This window comes from Dicentrarchus labrax, unplaced genomic scaffold (genome assembly GCF_905237075.1).
Source record: "Dicentrarchus labrax unplaced genomic scaffold, dlabrax2021, whole genome shotgun sequence".
Classification (NCBI taxonomy): Eukaryota; Metazoa; Chordata; class Actinopteri; family Moronidae; genus Dicentrarchus; species Dicentrarchus labrax.
The window spans coordinates 15,306,166-15,330,720 of record NW_026136703.1 but is presented as its reverse complement, the minus strand read 5'-3'; the positions used below and the strand labels follow the sequence as shown (position 1 = coordinate 15,330,720).

Genomic DNA, 24,555 nt, shown 5'->3' with positions numbered 1-24,555 from the left:
ACAAGGTCCAGATTAACCCTAATCTCAGGCCTGGTGGTTTAGGTGAGGTTGAGGGACTGGAGGAAGCTATCCTATGCCAGGTGGTCATGAGGAGGTTAAAACAGGGAGAGGGTGGGGGGCACTGGGAGGATGAGGATGGGACAGGGTGTTGCTAGGGAAGACAGAGAGAGAGAGGTTCTAGTGGAATGAAGTATTAGGATATCTCGGCTTCCAGCGTGCTTTATTCGGATAGAAATTAAACCAAAAATCCAAAATGACTGAACGAAAGCAGAAACAGAGGAGATGCTAGGGGATTGGGTTGGGGGCTACACAGCTAGCAGAACAGCAGGCATGGTGACGGTGGCTGCAGGGTGATTGGGTGGTTGGTGCATGGTGACAGTGGCACATGCCCTGGTGCATGGGATTAGAGGGACAGTCAGTAATCTGCTGTTTAGGCTGTATGTAGGGCAAGAGTGGCTTAGCCCAGCCACTCTTAGCACGGGTGGAATGCCAGAGTGGGAGGAAGAGGAAGTGGACTGACGTTATATAGCCGCACTCAGCGCACTTGAATCACCTCTTGTTTTCTCTTACCTATCTCTGTCCTCTCCCTCTGCTTACAGCGTCCTATGATCCACCTGTCATTGTAAAATGTATAAAAATGCGACAACTATTGTGCAAAGAAGATAATGAATTGGAAGGATAAGAAGAGAAAAGTGAGAAAGAAAAGAAATTGCAGCATATATTTGTACAACTAATACAGTTTCAAATGATTGTAACATTGTAGGTCATATTTAAAAGATATGAATACATACAATGAATACAACCTTGTACTTGTACAGTTCTTTGCATTTTCATCTCATGCGACTTTGTACTTTTACTCCACTACATGTCAGAGGAAAAAATTTTACTCTCACTCCAGTCACTATTTAACTTTTCAGAATAAAATTTTACATACAAAACATATCATCAGTTAAAATACATCACATTATTATAGCTTAATCTATGCAACAGTAAGTAAAGCAGTTAAAGTTGTTCCACCTTGACCATACTACAAATTATTGTATATATTTTAATGCATCAATACTGTAACAGTGACAGTGGCAATTCTGCACAATGAATACATTTTGTTGCCAATACTTCTGCCCTTTATAAATTAAAATTTGAATGCAGGGCTTTATTTAGTGGCCTTGCTACTTCCTCCATCTCTGCCTGCTGTTGCTGTTTACGACATCATCAGAACTTTGTAGAAAAATTTGATCTGAAAGTGATAGAGAAAAAAGACATTTGACCAAATTAGATAAAATTTTAAAAAAGACCATGCAATTCCCCCAACTAGATAACTGTATATGCAACTGAAGTATAGGGCTCAACCGGCCTATTACATCTTAGGGACAAACAGAAATCCAATATAATACAGTGTGGCAGGTTTAGGTGAGGGTTCATGAGAAAGAGTCCCAAACAACTCACGTAGAGAGGAGCTTCTCTTCCCACTCATGATCAATACTGAAAAGAGCTATTAAACTTAAAATCTACTCCCTAACAACCCCAATAATACTGTATAAAGCCCTTCAGATGCAGGAGCTCTCCAGATTTACAACATAAGCACCACTTACACCACAAACATTTTACAATGAGCCAAAATCACTGAACAAATTAAATCTAATTATTTGAACCACTGAAATAACAAATCCAAAACTCACAATAAAATGATAAGCTACACGGCTCTAAAGAGAGACCACAAATTGGCAGAGTATCTGTTCAGAAGCGGCATTCCAACCAAGTATAGACTCAATGACTATCAAATGAGAAGAATACACAAAAAGACATGGCTGCCTAAACAGGAGTGCACACAGTTTGAAATCACTGTTGAACAGCAAAAGGTTGAGACAGAGATTCACTTCCTCCTTTACTGGGGAAAGTTCCCACTGTCTAAAGGACACAATTTACAGAAATTCATCATGACAGAGAATATTAATAAACAACAGGGCAGTTGTACCATGTTATATACCAGCATTCTCTTCTACAATAATATCTGTTGTGCTTCTGTGATTACAAGATTGATGTTACTAGAGCCTTAACAATTAATTAATTAGTAGTTTAAAAGTAAATTAATCTGAAACTATTTTGATATTTGCAGTTTTTAAGCAAAAAGGCAAACAAATGTAAACGGAATATATTTGGGTTTTGGACAGTTGGTTGGACAATACAAGATGTCACATATTTTGTGAACCTTTTATTGACAAAATTCACAGTTTAATATGAAAAAACAATGTGCAGATGAACTGATAATGAAAAGAATCATTAGTTGCAGCCCTAGGTTATGTACTGTATGTGCTTTGTCTAATTTTCTTCACTCTAATTAAGTTTCTTGCGGTTGATTTTGTACATCATGTCAGTAAAGTTTAATGAAGAAGACAATGGGAGTGAGAGGATGTTATATTGCAAGGTCACCTGGGATAAAATATTGTGTATGTGTATTTACTTCCCTGGAGAAAGCAACTAAAAAACACAACAACCATCGGGGACTGCCCATTGTTCCGGTGGCCCATTATTTCAAAACTCCAATAGTCCAAAAATCTTCAATTGGATCGAAATCTCATTTTTCCGACAGCCTATTATCCAGAAAACAAAAGCCCATTGCTCCGAAGGAACTTATTTTTCTGTATTTTGATACAGAAAAGGACAGTCAGGTGACCTTTATCGTGATGGTAACAATAGTCAGCTGACCTTTGTCAGTATGGTAACAATAAGAAACACGTGGTTAACAGTGTGAAACAGTTGCAGTTTGGTTAGGTTTAGGCCTCAGAACTACTAGGTTTAGGGAAAGATCACAGTTTGGGTTACAGATGTAAGTTGGTGATAAGATAAGTTGGAGTGTGGGCCTTCGGAGCAATGGGCTTTTGGTCCAATGGGACATTTTTTGAACTATTAGAGTTTCGGAATAATGGACCGTTGGAACAATGGCATGGCACCAAACCATCTTGGAAAGGTACCACCTTGCAATCTCCCCTCAGCCTTTTATGTAATTCAAGCAAACCCCCCATCTCTTCTATCCATTTTCCAATGAGCCAAGTGATTTATGTCAAGTGAAGTCAAGCATGGGCCAGCGTGTGAATCAAAATTTGTCAAGTTGGCTTTTCCCACTCAGGTCTATGAATTGATACGGCTCAGTTTTAAATATGAATCCCCGGAGAGCGCCACGTTGCTTTTAACTGACTGTAGCTTCAGCAGAGCAATCAAAGCCTTTGTTTTTCACACCATCCCACAATCCCACCTGCTTCGGCGAGACGATGGAGGGCCCTTTGAAAACAACGAGGCGGCATGATTTATTATTCTAATTAGGCAAAGTGAGACTTTAGCAAAGCCACAATTACACTAAATCGCCAAAACAGTTTTCTGGTTGGTTGGCTCCTGTTCTGTTCAGATGTTAATCAGAAGTAGCTATTGAGTCAAGGTGCAAACTGCTTGTGAGTCACACTATTGCTTGGTAATATCTTCCACAAACACACAAACAATCAAACAAACAAACACTAGATTCCTGTATTGAATTACAAATAAGGGTTTTGGTGTATTAAATAAAATTGCACTTAACTGTCTAAAAACCAGGTAAACATAAACACACAGCCTTCCAAACCCACCTCTCAGTCAAACAGTAGGCTTAACGTGCCACAATACCCAGTTCAAATCTACTGCAGTGTTTAATTCCAGGTCATTTCATAATCTCTTTGATACTCGCTCACATCTGCACATCTCCTCGCTCTCACTCACTGACAATCAAACAGCTGCAAGCTGGCATACTCACTAAATCCGCCGGTACAACACACAAACCACACACGCACACACACACACACACACACACACACAGAACATATGCAATCACCCACCACATGCGCACACGTACACTACATACACAAGTGCCCATTAGAGAGCACACGCACACAATGGTTCACCCAGGCGCAAACACTTATGCATGCAAGCGTACACACACACACACACACACACACACACACACACACACACACACTTCTACTTAAACTGCTACCGTACTCGTGCAAAAAACTGGTTTTATTCACCGCCGATATTCTTCTGAATTAAAAGTAGATCCTTCCTTCATCACAGGATACAGCAGAGACTCTGGAAAACACCAAATTGATTGATCATTTGTGAGATCAATGCACACATACGTTCAGAGATGCAGACACAGAGAAAATTAACACACACTGTGGACTCTGTATGTATGTATGCATGTGGTTCCCATCCATCCCTGTGCCTTCTCATCACCTTTTTGTCCCCTCCTCCTCTTTCCCCTTTCTTCTTCCTGCATCCCCACACACCCCCAAAACACCCCAATCATCCTGCATCAACAGGCATGTGAACCCAGTGTTCGGTTCATCTCTCTCTCTCCCCCTCTCTCTCTTTCTCTGCCTGCTCTATTTTCATCCTGTGTGCTTCCACTCTCCTAGCTTTCGGGTAATTACCTGGCATTTGCATTGCAAAGTCCCCCGTGCCGCCCTCAGCTCCTCCGCAGGTGATTGAGCTTCATTTCCCCGGCAGATAAGAGAGAGAGAAAGGAGAAGAGACAGAGAGGAAAGGGGGATTGCAGCAGGGTGTGATGTTATTCTGGCTTGCAGGATATGGGAACAATGCACTGGATTCTTTGTTACTGGTAAATTGGCTGGTTCAGAGCGTGCACAAGAATGCTTTAAGTTCCCACATGTAAATTATCATCTTCATTACTATCACATTACTGGTCTGGCTGTAGTGGAAATGAAATCACATCTGAGTGACCCGACCTTGCCTGTGACTCCTTGAGACTTTTTTTAAAATTATTTTTTAGGCATTTTGAATTTTCTTGATAGGTCACAGATCAGACTGGAAATATGAGGGCAATGGGAGACGCATCTTCGACCACTTGGCCGCTGTGATTCCAGACTCTGGGGTCCAAGGGCGGTGTCTTAAAATACCTTGTTTTGTCCAACCAACAGTCCAAACAAAGAGATCTTCAGTTTACAATGATATAAACCAGAAAAAAGCAGCAAATCCTTATATTGGAAAAGATGGAACCAAAAAAAAAGAAAGAACCAAATTGTTGCTGAATTGCTGCTCTCAGCTCAACATTCTTTTTCTGTCCATTGGTTTTCCATCTGCAGTAAATCGTGTGTAAATCGTGTCCAGCTTTTGATGACTGAGACACATCCTGGATATCAACATTCAGTGTTGCACAATTGTCCAGGTGATTGATATGACTTGTTTGAAGACTTTGGGCTGCAATTTAAAACTTTCTGCACATCTAAACCACAGGAAAAATTACATCGCATATAGCCAAGTGTCATGGTTTTTTACCCCGATGCTGTAGGCCTTGAAATACCATAGACTGAGCAGGTAACTTGAAGGCAAGTAGGTTCTTTATTAAAGGTCCAGTAACATTTGGGAGGATATAATGGCAGAAACTGATTATAACATTCATAGGAATGTTTTCAGTAGTATACAATCATATGAAAATAAGAATGAGCCGTTTTTATCTACAGAGGGAGCTCTGTTAAACCACCATGTTTCTACAGTAGCCCAGAACAGACAAACCAAACACTCGCTCTAGACAGTGCCTTTTGTGTTTGTTGCAAGCTTGGTGGCGAGTGAGGCGAGGGTGTTGTAATCTGCAACCACACTGCTAGATTCCATTAAATCCAACACACAGGACCTTTAAAGTCAGGTTTTATGGCACTGGCATTTGTCAACAGATACGACCCAACAAACCTGATCATTACAGATAAAGAGCAGAACACAGAGGGTCTCTAAATCAATGGGTAGTGGGGAGTCAAATACATACAAATTGTTTTTATATATATATTTTAATATACAGCTTAAATCACTTATGGGATAGTTAATTGGACACATAGCTCCATCTTGCTATAGGAACCCTCATCAGTGATGCTCTTAAAGAAATCAAGAAATATCCTATGTTCAGTGTTGAGTGACAGCTAGTACCCTACACAGACACAGGAACAGTTTTCTTTACATATGCTTTTTTTAAAAACGTTTTTATAATGCATGCGAGGCTCGAGCCACCTTGTCGGCTATTACCAGCGGACCCCTTGAAGTTGTTACTCATCAGGATGAACCCAGGACACGCATTTAAAATGAGCCACGGAGGGGAAAGCTACTCATCCATACATCCACACTCCCAACTTGATACTACCAGAAGCACCTCCCACAGAATGAGACCTGATAATTGGCGCGAGCTCATTTGCATGCAGAACGGCGCGGATATTTATTTAAATTTAATTTCGTTCCCGCACACGGTGCACCGTAGGCTTTTGTGCCAAAGTCATATTAACCCCTTGATTAGTTAATATGCAGTGCACGACGTTGCCCACGCACGATGAATATTCATGTTGATTGCGTTTTCGCCGCCGTCTCTCCACCCCTCCCTCTCTCTCTCTTTGCGCCGTCCCTTGCCGTATAACGCAACGGCTTGGCGCTATGGAGGCATCCCGGAAGACGGTACCGTCAGTCTCACAGTGGTTGTCCCAAACACAAACCCATACCGTGTGGCTCCTTCTGCTCTCTGTATCGCTCGCTGCCGCCAACTCAATGGCAGATAAGACTCAGCTGCCGAGCAGAGACCGCGCTCTGAGAGGAAGAGAGGAGAAAATGGTCGTGGCAGGTAAATAACACGCGGTGACAAGTTGTATCCACGACGATGCAGTTGGCAAACTGTCCTCGTGCGCGTGTTACGCGGCACAAACGCACACGCGAGTGACCTCAGAGCGGTCCCTGTAGGAAGTAACGACAGACAGTGTATTCAGGGATATAGCTAATGATCGCAATAACTGGTTCGTTATTAGTTTGTAATTCTTTAAGACATAGATATTTGATAATAAAGCTGATTTACAGGCATTACAATGACAGAACAAAAGCAAACTCATGATGACGCAGCCAAACATCTGCTGGCTTTGTACCAGATTCTGTATGCCGTCATGGGTTGAAGGCATCTACCCCTGCTTCATCAGCCAACAGTAGCTATATGAGTTTGAACTGGATATGGTTCATTTTAGCACAGGTTTGGACTTTTTAGTGTTAACGTCAGAACAGACGGGGGACAAAAGGGGCAAAACCTTCAAGAAATTACAGGGTTTGGTGTCAAAACCGTTTTCAGTCTATGATTTAAAGGGAGACCTTGACACGAGGAAATCGAGACTTTTTGGCCAACAGTCCTTTAGACACAACTCTCTTTCTGATGAGGGTTCGTCCAGAGATCACTCTCCAAACGTGTAGCTTACCTGTCTGTTGGAAATGTCAAGGGCTGAAAGATAGACGCAACAGAGACATGATATCATATTGAAATGAAAATTACAGACAAGAATAAAAGTATATGTTTTTTTAAATGAGGAAACCTATTGTAGGTTTCCAGTGTTATGTGCTACCATTTGTGAGGTCTTAAGACTCTTTATATAGAAAATCAGCCAAAGCAACCAATGGTGGGCAAGGTTCACTGACTGTTGAGGGACATCCGCAAGCACTTATCTGGATTTGCAGTTAATATATTCTTTGTGCTACTATGTTAAGAAAAAGAAGTATTATTACCAGACTTACTTCAGCTAAACTAACTACTAAACTTCAGCAGAATGTTTTCACAGTTTACCCTTATCAACGACAGCGTTTTCTCCCTTTAGAGTTATGGCCATGGGAACCTAATCTAGCACAGTTAACCTTTTAAACCAAGTATGCCCAGGGTAAATTTGCTGCAATACCTTTTTAGCCTGTTTTGTGATTTAGTTTTTGGCCTGTAAGGAAATCTTTGAGTAAACCACAAAATCTGTAGTGGCAGCAAAAGCCTGTTGGGATGTATAGTGGGATTGTGTTACAAATAGTTAATGATGAAATCAGGATAAAAACAGATCTGTATGGATCTCAGAAGTTCTCAGCGCTGTCAGAGACATACGTGCACTCACAAAAAATATGATGTTATAGTTATTGCTCTATTAAACATGTTTTAGTCGCCATCTCCGCCCGTTTCATCCTTTCATTCAGCTTTTCATCGCACTATTTTGGGACAGAAGGGCTCGTAGGAGTATGCGACAAAGGCGAGACATGGTGCGATTTGAACCTGGTCTTCACTTACTCAGATTGAAGCGTCCGCAAAGTGCATTGTGGGAGCTGGTTGTGAGTGCATAAGAGGAAGCGGTGCCGCAGCGTCCAGGGGCCCATCTGGGCATTATGCGCATGAAGGCTCCGCCCCGTCGTAAGTTCCTGCTCCGTCTGTCGAAGCAGCTCGGAGACACCGCATGGCAGAAATCTGTTCCTCCCCTTTCACAGCGGGGGGCAGCTTAGGTGGGGACAGGGTTGTTCTAGTGTGTGTGTGTGTGTGTGTGTGTGTGTGTGTGTGTGTGTGTGTGTGTGTGTGTGTGTGTTGGAATAGTATGTTTCTGTGTTTTTTTTGGTGTGGGCTAGTAAGCATGAGTAATTTAGGGGTTGCAAGGACTGTCTCCACATATGCCCCAGCCTTGTGTGTGTGGGGGAGTACACACATTTGTCCCCTCTCTACAATGAAGATCACTAATTTTGAAAGTTGCTTTTGCCCCTCCAGCCTCTCTGAAGAAGCTCCTTGTTTCTTGTTTCTTGTTTCTTGTTCAGACGTCCTGCGTTCCCTTCCCTCGCTCCTGTCTGTATAATGTACTCTGTGACCTTGGTGAGAATGATCCAGTGGCAGATTGCTACATGGTAGGGGCACAGTAGCTATTATTTTGAGTCAGTGCAGGATAGACTGCCAATATTTCTTCCAAACAGGATGGGGGAGGTCAGCTGACCAAAATCAATCTCTGTTACATGCTTCACTATAACTCTTTAAAGCAGGTTCATGGCGAAGATATATTTCTGGCATTATTTCTCTCTTGTTTTCCCATCTCTACTGTCTGAAGATGCCCTTGCTTTTTTGGCGTTTGCAGTAAGCTCAGAGGGGAAGAGAAAATATGTAAGTAAGTGGGAAAGCTTGCAAATTAAGTATGCAAACACTAGATAAATAAATGAGAGATTTTGCTCATGGGTTCTGCTGTTGCTCACTGATTTGGACTGTTGCCTCAGCGCTGCGAACGTCCTGTGTTCTGACCCCAACCTGAAATCTGGAGGTTGTATGTTCTCCCCATGTCTGCATGGGTTTCTCTACAGGATCTCCGGTTTCCCATCCAACAGTCATTTAGGTGAATTTAAGACCCTGAATAGTGTACCATGCATCTTGCCCAATGCATGCTGGGATTGATTCCAACCCCCCATGACAAGAAAATGACTGGATTTGCTGCAGTATATCTGCAGAGGATAAATTTAGTTTTTTGAATATTTTCCCATTACTGTTTAGTTAGAAACAAAAAGCATTTATCCATTTGTGCTGACCAGGTGGACGCCATCCACTTCTTTCCCCGTCAGCTCGGTGTTTGGGTAAATATATTTGAGCAGGCCCAACAGGATGTGCCTCCATCTTGGTGGAAGGAAATAATGGAGCCAGTGCTCGAAGTAGATGGTCTTCTTCATAGCAACTCTTTCTGTTGCTTGGATACAGTATGTATGGAATGCATGGATGGCTTCAAAGTTGTACTCTTCAGAGTCTGGACAGCCCAACCTGAACAGAGGCACCTTTAAATGTGAGTCACACCAACAACTTGGGTTGGTAGTTTTAGGGGCCACAGCCGCATACTTTTTTTTTTACCTCTTACTGTTCTTAAAAATCAACCACCTCCCAGCAGTCTTGCCTTTTCCTCCCCTCCCCTCCTTTGCCCCATTCTTTCTATCCCCCTACCCATCCTCCCATACAGCAGAGGGTAGTTGGCACCAGTATAAAGCATCATCCTCCGACAACGACTCGTGCCTGACTCTCTGCCAACCTGTGTGAAGCTAGGAAGCAGAATAGGGAGAGGGAGGGAAGAGGAAGAGAGAGAGAGAGAGAGGGAAAGGGAGAGAATGGATTTTTGGAAGGAAATAAACAGAGCAGCCTGGAAATCGACCTTTCCGTTACCAGTTTTGGCATCCAGGGATAGTACCTCTCCCGTTTCTCTGCATGAGGGGGCAGCAGCGCTTGGACTTCAGTTTTACGGGTGAGGAACATGGGACCACGGGTAGAATCGAAGGGTAACAAAGACTAAATACCCGCCGAAACAAGTCAAACTGGACGCTGTTATCTGCTAAGCAACAGATAGATTGTTGTGCCCTTGACTGATAGTAACCATGATACAAGCAAAGTGGCAGGGCGCAGGGTCCGATGTTTTGGTTCTGGTCCAGCCGCCTACAACCACCATGCTAAAAGCAACAAAAGGTGACCAAAGTATTCCGCTTCAGTCCCGCTGTACTGTATAGCCTGCACTGTGCTTTTCAAATATCCTCGAAAACAAAGGCGCACAAAAGAAATTACGCCCATATCTCATCCAAGTTGGGAAAAAAATCCTTTTCATGAATCCTTCCCCCATATTCAGCCTGTTTTTCTTCTTTTGTAAGCTCAGTCAGTCACCCTCCCTACTTGTTTTTTGTCGTCCTCTGTTCTTTCTTTTGCTGGCGTAGTGAGGCAGCGTAGTGAGGGTATTCAGCCAGTTCTTTCTCTGTGCCTCTGTGTGTTAGGTGGGGTAATTCTGGCAGAATGGGGGTGGGCGCTGGGCTGGCAGGGGGGAATGCTGGGCTAGGCACAGTGAAAGGAGCCAGCCTGGCACCACCTGGACCTCTGCCAGCTGCTCCATGGGAGAAATACCCACAGCAGAGGTTGGTGTGCAAGTGATTGTGGCTGATTGCGTGCTCGCCTGCGTGCAGGCGCGTGCGCTAGTGTTTCTAAGAGGAGAGTGAGGGATGATGGGAAGGTGGTGTGAGGAAGAGAGTGTGAAGTGAGGATGGAGAGCAGCTGAGAGAGACGAGAGGGCGGAGAGGTTTGGCTCGGAGTTGGCTTCTCTGGACAGTGCTGTGTCGGCGTGTTCTTGGCTGTCTTCATTTTTTACCTCTCTTTTCTTTTGTTTGTTTATTTGTTTGCTTGTTTGTTTTCCCTGTGTTCTCTCTTGGATGAAGTGCTTGGTCTTTTTATATAGCGCCCAAAGGCATGGTGGTCTGAAAGCCAAAAGAATCCTTCACTGCCTTTCTGCTACCCTCATCTGTTGCTTCTCACTGGCTATTTACTCCTTTTATTGTTTTGGCAGGCCGATCTCTCCTCCTCCCACTCCTCCTCCTCTATCACACACTTGTCTCTCTCTCGCTCCCTCATTTTGGCAACTTAAGTACTTTTCATCTCTGTGGCCAGAAAAGCAGGACAAGAGGGTGAACGTAAGCATAGGAAACAGAAGAAGTATGAACATTTTTTCTGTCCTCCCACCACCTTAAGTCACCCCTGTGGACTGAGAATATTTAGCCACTACAGTCACTGACACAGATATACTTTGATTGCAGCTGACTGTGCCCGTGAACATGACCTGGCAGTACCAAACAACCTGCTGCTAAAAGACAGAACTGTCGCACAACAGGAGGACAGGAAAGGACTGCCTGAAGGCAGCCAGGCCTCTGTGACATTTTAGGAGTCCTTCATGCTTCTGCAATCTGTTACTGCACAGAAAAACCAAACAAGTTTGTCTGATATCAAAAAATGCCCTTAAGGTGGCACACCAAGACAGGTGGTATCAGCTCAAGTGCTGTAGTGCTTCTTTTGCTTCCTATCTTCTTCAAAACACTTGTCAATCTTTAGGGTCCAGGCATGACATCGTTTCCTTTTCAATGCTTCTGCACTATCCGGCTTTAAAGTAATCACTCAGTCTGAAATAAACTGCAGGTAACCAGTCTTTGTTGTCACAGTTAGAGATCATCCCGGGCCTATCTAGGAAATGAACTATTATGTCTCTATCAGATTAGAGATTGTTTGTATTCAGGTCAATGTCACACATCACATCCCCGAGCAGCCAGAGAGCAATCACACATTGAACCTCGAGCAAGCATCCATTAATGGTATGTGCCTAAGCTCTTAGTGTACCCTGTGGCCTGTTTATCTGTAGACTAATATTAGTGGTTGCAGTACAAACCAGCCTTGCTTAGTGGAGATTTGCACGCTAAGTCACCTCAGTCTTCTTAAACCCTAATCCTCCTCACACATCTGTGGGTTACACATATACACACACACTTCCTTTTTAGCGCTCTAATTCCACGCAGCACAGTTGGCAGTAGAGTGCCACCCCCCTGCCACCTCTCAGCACTCCAGTTTGTTTTACTTAGGTATTTTTAACATAGCGAAGATTAGGACAGCATTGGGTCTGCTTGCGAGGCCCTTCTCTGCTCGTGAGGTTATACAAGCGCATGCCCCTGAAGTGTCATCACTGGTTCGCTTCATGGGCACCCCACGGTGCCAAGCGTAGCACTAAATAAACTCCCATTCAAAGACACACAGTAGAGTAAGAGACGGATCAGAAAATAACTGCGTGATTGCGTTTAATTGTGGGTATTGAGGAGAGGACAGCAGGGATAGAATGGCGGTCAAAGCCGCATAATCTCTTAAATGTCTTCCAGCACAGAAGCCTCTGCCTCTGATCCGCTGGCCTGGGTCAGCCTATAACGAAGTGCAGACCTATGAGGCCTAGTTGAGGCCGCTAATGGGTCTCTTTACTCGCATACTGTAATTTGCGCTGTTGTAACACAGTGTTATCATCTGATTTCAAATTTGCACACTGTTTCCCTTTGCAGACAAGCATGCAGTCAATGGGAATCCCACTGTGGAGCCTTTTCCAGAAGGCACGGAGACCATCATGTTTGGTGAGACTGCACAATCACACATTTCTGTAATCCGAATCAACTCAATATGGAATCCTCTGTTACCAGTTATGGCTGTGGTTATTGACACATTTTGATAAAATATTTGCCTCTCTGTGGATGTTACAGTAGCACAGAAGCACTAAAACTGTGTCTGTTGGCATGCTGTCTTTATGTCCAGGTATGGGCTGTTTCTGGGGAGCTGAGAGACTTTTCTGGCGGCTTCAAGGAGTCTTCTCCACACAGGTGGGCTATGCCGGCGGCTTCACACCCAACCCCACTTACCACGAAGTCTGCTCAGGTAATAGACTGCACCTAATCTGTGTATTTGCACATTTTCCATATGCATACCGTCTACACTTTGATGTATTTTTCCTGATTTCCCTGTGCTCCTTCCCTGTGAGGAGGTGAAGTGGGTTGGCAGGGCATTTCTCCGTGAGATCAGTCAGGGTTCAAGAAGCCAAAAAATGCAAAGGAAAAAGAAAAAGATAGAGAGTCGGAAAGGGTGTTTTAAGTACAGCGTTCTCATCCTCTCACCGCCTTCCCTTCATCTGCAGTCAACTACTCAGAATGCACTGCTCCAGATGGGCTGTACCCCCCGTCCCCACCCCCCCATGACCTACTTGTAAGGATTGGGCTCTGTACTGTGCTGTACTGCGGCGTTTTTGCCAACAGAGGTTACTGTGTATGAAGCGCCAAAGATGGGCTTTTTTTTCTCTGAGAATATGATTTGGCGAACATGATGTTGAGGATACAAGCTTGAATTCTGTGTATTTGCTATCAAAGCCCTTGAAAATGTTTGGCTAGCTGGTTACAACCCAATTAGTTTCTTTCAGTTTTCCTCATCGTGACAATCGAATGGATTCATACAGGGCGCTGATATATAATTCAAATGAAGATGTCTAGCTCGGTCTCATTCTGTGTGCCTGTCTTGTGTTTTAGGAGTCGTGATCTGTTAGTATGAGGCTTCTCCATTTATGAGGGCACATCATTACAGGCAGTCATGGAGTCTAGGTGCAGGCGCAGCATGGGGGACATGAAGAGGAGGGGAAAGATGCTTTGGGCTTGGCTGGCAGACTTTCTGAGCAGAGCCCTTCAAGGGATTGTATGTTTCCTATCTGTCTGCTTTTCCCAGTCTTTCTCTTTCTGTCAGCTTCCCAGCAACAAGATGGTCAGCTCTGAGGGAGGATGGAGATGGAGACAGATGACAGGAAAAGAGAGATTAAGAGCCGCAGCAAGTGAGGGAGCGGGTAAAATAAACTTTTCGAGGGGAAAGAAAATTTGAGAAAAAAGTGTGAGAAAGAATGGTTGCCTGTCCATCGGCTGAGAGAGTGCAGGCGTCGCTCCAGTGGCCATGACGGAGCAGAACACTGCGACGGCATGAGACCGAGGAGCTGTCAACACAGCCAGGGCAGGACAGACAGCTGGACAGACAGATGGACGGACAGAAAGAAGGGGCTGATGGAACTGTCAGCAGAGCCAGGGAAGGATGGAAGGACAGGCAGATAGGTGGATGGTCTGACAGTAAGAAGTAGGGGAGGTTGAGGTGCAGTCAAATTTGTCTTGGGAGGACAGACAGTACAGACAGATGAGAGATGGATAGAAGGAGATGTTATTACCAATCAGCATATTTTATCTCTATTAATTCACAACATAGTCCACTTTGCAGTAGGTTTGCAGTACAAGATTTGATGCTGTAAGCTTTTGTGCTTTAGCTCTACAGTGTTTCTTGGGGTTTAATCCAACAATCCTCATATGTAAAATAGGTTTCTGAGGTTGTCATTGTCTTCCAAAAGAGCCCATATGATCGTTCTAGAAAGGATTCATATAAATTTTTTCTGCTCTGCCAAAGTTTCAGCAACTAAAACTACTGGTTAAGGTTCGGTAAAGACTGTGGTACTGGATAAAGTAACCAGTGCTGACTGTTTGTATGGGGCTAGGTTTGAATTAACGGTCTGACGAAACCATCCACTGTGAGTCCACGCTACTTCTGTCTTTCATACATAGAGACAACAGTACTCTCACAACCACAAGAGGAGACATATAAGGAAAACAGGTAATCGGTCGCTTGAAAACGAAAGAGCAACCAGTGCTTTTTGTTCTGGTGAGGACTTTCTCTTCGGGAAGTTTTACAGTTTCCAACAGCAGACAACAATTAAACAAAAAAGGGCAACAGTATGGCATGGGGATTTGGGAAGTGATTTTATTCACCCAGCTGAAGTGTCCCTCAGCAAAACATCTCTCTAGCAGCTCTAGCTGTGGCTGTCTGCGTCGTTTTTCAGCCTTTCACCCCCTTCAATTGGGACAAGCGTCGAAAATCATGGTGCACATTCACCTTGTTTGTTTCAACAGGTCTAGTTTTACTGCCTTTTCTCTTTGTCCTGCTTTCCACCATTCTCGTTGACTTTCTTGCATTATGAATCCTACCCTACAACCCAGCTCACTGTTGGCGGTGACCACAGCAAAATGTATGCACGTGTTTTGAGATGCCCCTCATATTATCTCACCTGGGCCCTTTGCTATATAATCCGGTCAATGTGCTTTGTTCCTACAGCTGATGTCCACCCTGCAGCCTCCTCTTTTGCTTTTGCACATTCAACACCTCCACAGCACACGTGCCACACATTCGTGCATTGCTTTCATGGCTAATATTACTGACTTTCACACCCTATTGTTCGTATGTGTTAACCCTGATTTTTAACACGGACTATTTGTTGTTGGACACTCATGACAGACCGCTAGTATCCACTGAAAAGCGTGCCTGCTCTCTTCCATGTTAATTTGGCATGGTGATGATCCTTTGGGAGTGCCAAGTGTCATTTAGAGACAGAAAGTGGGTCTCAGGCCAGGTGCATGGATTTGGCAGGCCTTTTCCAATTGTCTGCAATGCACTCGATGCATCGGTCTGTGTGGGCATGTCTGCGTATGTGTGTGTACACCTGTGCATGTGTCTGTTTAACAAGAGAAGGTAATGGCTACTTTGGATACAATCCTAAATTAACAGCTCTGTATTTACCTTAAGCAAAGGTGTAGGTTTGTGTTGAGTTGCATGTGTGTGTATATGCATACAACTGCATGTTCGACCTAAAGCATGCTTGCAGGCAGCTTCTTGACGCTTTGGGGTCCTGGCAGCTGCAGTCAGCAGCGAGTGTCTATGCACTTTTGGCAACTTTCACAACAAGCTCCGACCCTTACTGTGCCCTCTCTCTCTCTCTCTCTCTCTCTCTCTCTCTCTCTCTCTCTCTCTCTCTCTCTCTCTCTCTCTCTCTCTCTCTCTCTCTCTCTCTCTCTCACTTTATCTGCACCTCTCTCTGTCACTCTCTCTTTCTCTCCCATTGTGCCATAAGCAATAGCGTAGCTCTATGTGGATTCCACCCGTGCTACATGCACTCAATGACATGTGCGCCAAACGCACAAGGATGCTATTCATAATTTCTCATTTTCAATTTTGAACTGGCAAATTTTTACACTTTGATTCAGACATCCTGATTTTGGTGTTAGTCACTTGTCGTGTCCAGCATTTTTTCAGCATTTAAGGTGTTAGAGAAGAATGAGGAGGAGGAGGGTGCAATGAGCCAAGCAGCCATCATATAATCAAAAACATCATCGTACTTGATTTGTATTCATACAACCTTGTGATTTCTCCTTTAGGTCTGACGGGTCACACTGAGGTGGTGAGGGTCGTCTTCTTCCCGAAAGACATCAGTCTTAAGGAGCTGCTCAAACGCTTTTGGGAGAGCCACGATCCTACACAAGGTAGCAACATGCGCATACACAAAACAACCCCAAAAGTGGCCCTCAAATAAGAGCCGTCCCGAGGGGCACACGGTGTATTAGAGCAGAAGGATGATGCCCAGACGTGTGCCTGCGTGTGCACTGTGGTCGGGGGGTGGGGGGGTCTCATGGGTGCAAGTCAACGCCAGACAGTGTTAATGTGTCTGAGATCCAGCCATCCATGGAGAGACACACCAGTGTGGCGCATGTTCAAGCCCTAACTACAAAAAAACCTTCTCTCTGTGTTAGAGTATGTGCATGGCATGTACTTAATCTGATGTGAACCAGCCTTTTGTCATTCACTTTACATATGGGCTTCTCGACTGATGCAATAATGATTCTAAATTTGATTTTCTTTGGGTTGAATAATGTATGTGAATTTTTGTTTTATTATGCATAGTGCATTTCATAGCTGAGTTTAATCCCTTGACAGCAATTCCGAAGTTATTTATTGTAAGAAACTGGTGAAACTTTGGTGTGATGGTGTAACATTTCCCCCAAACAACTGATAACTGATACTGTTGGGTTCTGATAAACTACATACTCTATGCTGCATATTTTTTAACTCTAATAGCATTTGAATCCTGGTCTCCTCCCCGCTCCTCTTTAATGACACACGTCTCTTCTCCACTCGCTCCCCCCAAGCAACGAAAAGAACCCCATCCCCCAAAAACCCATCTCTCCATCTCTTCGAGTCTCTTGCTCTCTTGTTTTCTCCGCTCACTGGAGGAGGTGATGTAAGAACATTAATGCACCGGGAGGGCACTGTGTGTGTGTGTGTGTGTGTGTGTGTGTTTCAGAGAGAAAGGACAGGCAAAGAGGTACTCTGCTCACTCATTGAATGTAGGGAGGGGCATGACAAGTTGGGAAGAGATGGATCAAAGATTCATAGGACCGACCTTCAGTCTTAAAACAGGCTTGCAAACACACACGGGCATACACACTCCACGCACTCTGTGACATTGCCCACGTCAGTTCTGTCATCTCTTTTGCATCAGTCATGGTTGTTTTCTCATACACAATGTGACCTAAATACACTAAAATGTCAGCCCTGTTTGTCCAACTAAGGACATACATAAGCTGACGCATCAGCTGTGTGTTTGCAAATGTTCTTCACGTTCCACCTCAACTGAAGAAACCGTTTGTATTGAGGATCATCTGAGAACCACATCACCCCAATCAGTTGAGATTCTACTACTATTCACAGTTGCGAATGGCAAGACTTTTTTGCCTCTTACCACGGGCAAAGGCACAAGCAGAGTCGAGCCGACACGCCAAGGGGTAAAGGCAGTGAGGCCAAAAGAGTAGTCATGCATTTCCCCTGACTCACTGCCTTGTCTCATCTCATGTTTTATTAATAGCATGCAGCTTATTGACTATGCACTCCGGTAGTTGTTGTTTTTTTTTTTGTTTTTTTTGTCACAGTTAAGACCAGGCGACATTTTCCTGAATAACCACAAACTGAAATATATTTTTTTTTCTTTGTCAAGGAGAGTTGCTCCTTATGCGTGACTTAAATGTGAATTCCTGCCTTTTCTCTCTCTCTTCTCCGATTCTGGGTTCACGTGTAGAAGAAATTCCTCTGATTTGACAAATGTGGCGTGGAGTGGTGGAAAGGGGCCCGCTGGCAGTGCCTTCACGCATGCTTAAGCTCCAATTTATTCTGTCCACCTTAGAGCTGGGCTTAAAAGAGAATGGAGAAATTAAGGAAGTTCGCTCTTCTCCCTTTCAACTGTGCAGATTCACTAGAGATCATCATATATGGAGACGAGCCCAGGAACATTATGAATTCCGTTTTCTCCTGACACGATCAGCACAGAGCCTATCCTGGCTTATATATACAAACTGTGTTGGAGTGCATGTGGAACTATCATATACAGATGCATATTCAGTTGCATGCAATACTTCCTTTTAATGCGTGGATGTGGGTGTGTATCTGCAAGTGTGTATGCACGTATGTGTGTGTATGTGTTTTGAGATCTGTGCCTCTCTGCTTTGCCTCAGTTCAAAAGGGTTTAGTCCCGACAACGTGATGTCGGGCTGCGTCAGCTCCACCAATCCCAGCCTGGATAGCAACATTAGCAGCCAATCAGAAACTCCCAGCAGCCTTTGCTGTGTGCCCTCTTTCCATATTCAGCAACACTAGTCTCAATCTGCTGGCTTCCCTAGGATGTTGCATAAAGACCCCCCATTCAACACGCAAATTATAAGTTTCTTATGTCTGCGTAAAGGCAACTCTTCAGTAACATACCTTCACACGTGTGCATGGAAACACACAAGCACACATGAACGCTCAGCAGTCAAAGTGACATCTCCTTCTCAGAGGTGCAGCAGCAGTTCTGCTTCATCATTGGAGTTGAAAACATGATTTGATGTTATTTGGAATGATCACTGTTGAGATGCAAACACATCTTGCTGTTCTTTCACACACTGCAGATCAATTGCGCACACATTTCCATACACAAGCATAGTGTTCACTTCACATTACGTGAAGTGCTCATTATGCCTACTCATAGACAGCTTTACTCCATTTGTGCGTACATGAGAATAGGCAGAACACACACACACACACACACACACACTGTGCATGCAGAGGGTGCACACATCTTCACCAGTCAGTTGGTTTATTCGGTACTTCCTTGTTACAAAAAGTAGGCCCATTTCACTCCTGGTATCCCCCATTCCCTTAGCTCCCAAGGGAGGATAGATCCATCTCTAGCCACTTCTTTAACCTGTCAGTTCATCCCCTTATTTTATCCAGCTGCTACTCCCATTGTCACCCTACCACAGTTTTTTGCTACTTAACCCATTCAAAAACAAGGTCATATCTGTTCCTCCTTTTTTATGATTTCTTATGCCTCCATTCTCTTCTACCCTTCAGTTCTTTCCCCAATCAGTTTTTCCACATTCTTTCCCAGTTTTCCACTCTCCTCCTGTGTCATCTCTTCCTCACCCGTCTCACCTGCACCCCGACCCCCACCCCTGTCGTCTTTGCAGTGAGTGGAGCGGAGGGGCGAGTGAGTGAGCAAACGGCCTGGAGCCCGTCAGCACATCCGCAGAGCAGCGCAGTGAGTCGACCGCTCCCCGAGGCCATCCGCTCATCACACAAACACACTCGCATCCACTCACTCCACTTTTATCTCTTAGTCACTCGCTCCTCCCTGCTCCTCAACCCCCCCCCCCCCACCCCCCCACCCCCCATTCCCCATTCTCCCATCTCTTCCTCCGTTGCTTTCCTCCCCCCTCCGCTGCCCTTCATCTTAACAACCGAGGCTTTTCCCCTCCTCTTTGTTTCCTCCTCATCTCTTTTCCTCTCCTTTCCTTCCTCTTCCCTTGTTCCCTCCATTCTCTCTATTTTTTGAGGCCATGCAGTATTTATGGTGTGGGCTGCTGATGCTGCGTCAGTGAACAGGAATCGCAGGCATACGCCGATAGACACAAAAACACAAATGCACAGCTAAGATGGCCGAGGCGGCTGTCCTCATTTGATAACGTCTACACGTACATGCACGCTCACCCTTGTAGGTAAACGTCGGTGGAGTCACACGGTAGAAAAGAGGTATGTTACAGGTCTTTTAAATAGGTAAATGCAATTCAAAAATCAGTGACCGTGGCATTTATTCATTTGAGCTTTTTCGTTTTGTAATCCTGGTTGTGTAGTTGCTGCATAGGGTATATAAGGTATAGAATATAAAAATGGCTTATCACGTATCACACATGCTTGGAAAGGTCAAATCCCAAAATTGACATAAATCAAGCTGTCTTCCATCTGCCAAGTCATGCTGGTGGCAGTTACTTTTTGACAATTACGATAAGCATGAATATTCCTTTTATATAATATCTTCACCCCAGCTGGCTGCGACACACGTCAATTCCCTGTTGGGGTACCCCCATGTCCGCCTGTGTCACCACATCCCTCAATTTACGGATGCCCCAGCCATCTAAAGGCAAACCCCGCAGGAGGTGACCTTGACCCCTGACCTGTGACCTCTGCCACCCCCACTTCTAACCCAACCCTTTCCCTCTCTACTGGTTGGCTGAAAATGGCATGCTCATTACCAGGTGTCAGTTATTACACACTCACACACACTGACAGCCCTAATTTATGGAGATTGCGGCACGTGTGTGCACACTGTGGGGGTTGAGTTATGTCTGTCTATTTGATGATGTTGAAGTTATACATTTTATAAAATAGAAGGCTTTTTTTCTTAAGTCTGTTTGCTTTCGTTTTCAAAATTCTCTCTATATTTTTTGTCACCTTTTCACTTAAAAAGAACATTAGATTCCAACCTGAGCTTTGTTTGTTGATTAGAGACATCAGCATCAGTGTTTTGAATAATAAGGACTGATAGACAGAACACCAAATAACACACATAAACGCAGAAATGCACACAGAGCCTAAATATTTGCACCGTTCATTTCAGGCTGTCAAAGTTGTCATTTGAGTGTTGGGGAAATTGAGTTGACTTCGCACAAAATCAAATGAACCGTATTAAATGACTTTTTGCTCTAAAATAAGATGTGCAACATTTAAATAATCCATACTTTCTTACAAATACATTGCCTACAGGTAAAATGAAATCGACTCTAGACAGAAAGATTAAGAAGTTATAGTTAATATTATTATCACATTGTTACATGATATGTAGATTTGCTAGAAATTGAACTCTCTCTTCCCAAAGCTGCGTGTTAGTTATGAGTGTAAAAGACTCTATGAAAGAAGTTACGATAGAAATGTTCTACATCTATTTGCTGAAACTGCTGACCTGCGAACACTAAGTAGTTTTTTTTTTTTTCATGACCAAACATTATCCTATGATATCACAGATTAAAATACAGGAATTTAACTTATGCTCTCATCCAGCCTGATTTGAGTACAACAGTAGAACAAGCTCTACATGTTAGATTTAGATGCGGCTAAAAATAAACAGCGTAAGGGCCAGAATCACAGTGCTCTGACAACATGCCCAGAACCATGAAGTGATCATGTTAGAGAGCACTGCTCCAGTAGAGAACATAAAATAGGAGCTAAGGAGGGAGATAAAAACAGATTTTTAAAAGAGATGATGATTGTTACTGCAGTAACTACAGGATGGGCCTGCACACCTTACAGACATATATATATATATACACACACGCACACACATGCACTGTGCTGTTGCCAAGGCACACACAGTTCCGCTGTTGGTTTAAGGTTTGCCTCCGTATGTGTAGTCTCACCATCTGACAGCCAGCAGAGCATCATTTTCTGTTTTGCTCTGTATGTTTGCATATGTCACATATTCACTCCACTTAGTATATACTGTATAGTGTGTGTGTGTGTGTGTGTGTGTGTGTGTGTGTGTGTGTGTGTGTGGTTTGGATGTGCAGGCGAGTGTATGCGTGTGTCCGCTGGGGATGCTCTCATCCCAACTCCGTACTCTGCCTCTGTCTCCAGCGCGTCAGGAGCGGCTTACATAAGAACAGGGCAAAAATAGCAGCTGAGAGGGGAGAGGAGGAGAGGGCTCTGCTGGCACGCACACAGTCGTAACGGGACCGTGGGGCACGGCACAACCCTGAGTACTATCACGCATTCACACACACACACACACACACAGAGGGAAGACTGCAGTTATCAGGCATTATACTTTTCTTTTTTTATATGCGGTGTACTTTTTTTGACAGAATAGTAGAAATAATCATAGCTGGTCAGACTGCATCAGTGGGAAAACACCAAATAATCCCCTCTGATGTTTCAGCTTGGGCAAGGTTAGAGTTCTCTAGACCTGAAGTGGGTGAACAAGTGTTACATTGTGTGACAGTGTAGGGGGAAATGCAGGTAGGGGGTAGGAATAAAGGGGTAAAAAAAAAAAAAAAAAAGGAGAAAAAAGAAACTGCATTCGATTGTTCATTAGTGCTCACTCTGCTGCAGTCTAATTGGTAAACAGCCAAGTGCAATAATTCAGAATTCCCTTCAAATGTTTTTCCGCTCAGAAGGATGCAAAAAGTCAACAATTATGCAGAAACATTTCTTAATTGCGGACACTGACAATAGCTTGAATGCTGAAATGTTTATTCTTTTCGTCTCCGTAATTAAATCAGATTTTTTTTTTCCCTCGTTTGCAATCTTTTCTTGTTTTACATCTATTTGAGTGCTGAGTGCTGCCCTGAAATACACTGGGAGAGGGGGGGACTGAAAGGGACAGAGGGAAAGGAGGAACAGTACATAAAGAGGTGAAGAGGTTAGGCTAATCTCAGCGCTTAAAGTTGTGAACGGATGAAGACGCCAGGGGAGAGTAAGCCGGGGTCAGGCCATCCGTTCTGTAGAGGGGCGGCAAGGAAAGGACACGTTTAAAGCGGGACACGGATCGGTGCAGTTATCTCACTCTTCGCCAGCCTGTAATTTCCACCTCTGTCTCTTCATCTTCTCTTCCCTCCTTAACAGTTTCTCATAGCAGCCAGTATCTCTTTTCTTCTTCTTACTCTTTCATCTCCTTTTTTTTGCCTGCAACTTAAAATTGCATACTCTGGCTATGTTCCCACCACTTGTTTCATTAAACGCTCAACAATAGCTATGCACACAAACATATATGCACATGTGGTGAGAGAGAACAAGTAATGGGAGGAAATGGGTGAGGGGAAAAAAGACAGCCAAAGACAAAAGGTGAATGAGCATGATTTGCTGAAGGAAGGAGTGAAGGTGAAGTTGGAAGTGGGAGAAATAGCAAGCTTTTATCCCCAACAGCCAGCAGGGACAAGCTGAGTGTTGCCATTTTTTTTAAATATTCCCTTTTTTTGCGTGCAAGGGTAAACGCTAGAAGAGATTTGACAGACTTGTAAGAAATCTCAGCGGGTTTAAACACAACGAGACAGAAAGTGTATGCATGTACCTTTGTGTATGCAGGTTTGTGCATGAATGTGTGTTGGAGAGAGTTGCTACTCCCTGTGAGACTTAAGATACCGCACCAGCCTCCCACTTTGTCTTCATTTTGACTTCCATTTGTGTTGAAAGGGCTACTTTTAAATGTTCTGATATGGGGGAGCAATTAATTAATATTTTTGGCTTTGTGGGCGTAGGTCAGTGACCCTGGGAGGCGGCATGTGCATGTGTGTGTATGCATGTGTGTGACCCGTAGCCCCTCCCCTTCTGTCCACCCCCCATTACCCTCTGCTTTCAGAGGCAAGGCTCTCATGCATAATGCAAAGAGAACAGGGAGGCTCTCATTAATAATTACTGCCGCCTTTGATGGATGGAGAAAATAACGAAGGGGGCTGTTAAAAATGGAGAGACTAAGAGAGAGACGGCTGAGGCGGGAGGGGGGAATTTAAGTTTTTTTGGGTGGTATTTGTTGCCGTTGTAGTTCTTTGAGGTTTGAATGCTTATGGGGATGGATTTGGACTTGGTATAGTCAAAACCTAGGCGGATGTTTTGGATGGTGTTAATATTTTGATTGGGAAGTAACTCCTCTTGTGATGGTGAAGGGATCTCTGAAGATGTGATGAGTCTTAATTGTCTTTGTGTTGGAAGCAGCTACCACTCAAGGGTGTTTTGTCTCTTGACTTCTTTTCTGATATTCCATATCATTAACCATTTCTTTGAGATGAAAATCCTTTGTTGTCCTTTTTTTATACAAGGTATCAAGTGTCTACTTTTGCTGTAAGGTTGAAAATAAAGTATTTGTTCTGTTGTTAAATAGCTTGAATCAAATTACAGCAGTCAGACCAGTATTTTTTATGATTTATGATGTTTATATCATCAAGTTTTCTTCACATAATTAATGTGCATATTTTATCCATACATAGATGTATATGCAAGCATAGGTGTGTGTGTGTGTGTGTGTGTGTGTGTGTGTGTGTGTGTGTGTGTGTGGGTGTGGGTGTGTGTGTGTGTGTTTGGGGTGGTCAGAACCTCGGGGTCAGCAGGGAAGGTTAGAGGAAACGGCAAAGCTGCAAGACCCCTGCCAGCCAGCCAATGAGAGTAAAGGCTCCGGTGGACAGCCAATGGCAGAGTGGCTTGGTGGCCTTTGATGGAGGGGCCACCATTAGCCCCGTCACTGAACAACAGTG

The 24,555-nt window shown here is 44.0% G+C and overlaps 1 protein-coding gene and 1 long non-coding RNA gene across 2 annotated transcripts in view; one reads left to right on the top strand and one right to left on the bottom strand.

Annotated features, from left to right (window-relative positions):
• Nucleotides 1-208: 208 nt before the first annotated feature.
• Nucleotides 209-6,009, bottom strand: LOC127355273 (uncharacterized). The gene is made up of 3 exons (XR_007881724.1): nt 4,458-6,009; nt 4,053-4,113; nt 209-1,237 (listed from the first exon to the last, which is right to left on the bottom strand). It is a non-coding gene; the product is annotated as an uncharacterized LOC127355273 (long non-coding RNA).
• A 411-nt stretch (nt 6,010-6,420) lies between these two features.
• The window catches only part of msrab (methionine sulfoxide reductase Ab), a 31,169-nt gene continuing 13,034 nt past the window's right edge, over nt 6,421-24,555 (top strand). The window contains exons 1-4 of the mRNA XM_051385855.1: nt 6,421-6,643; nt 12,670-12,738; nt 12,917-13,036; nt 16,387-16,491. Of these exons, the coding sequence (XP_051241815.1) occupies nt 6,460-6,643; nt 12,670-12,738; nt 12,917-13,036; nt 16,387-16,491 (478 nt within the window). The 5' untranslated portion in view covers nt 6,421-6,459. The remainder of the gene's footprint in view (nt 6,644-12,669; nt 12,739-12,916; nt 13,037-16,386; nt 16,492-24,555) is intronic.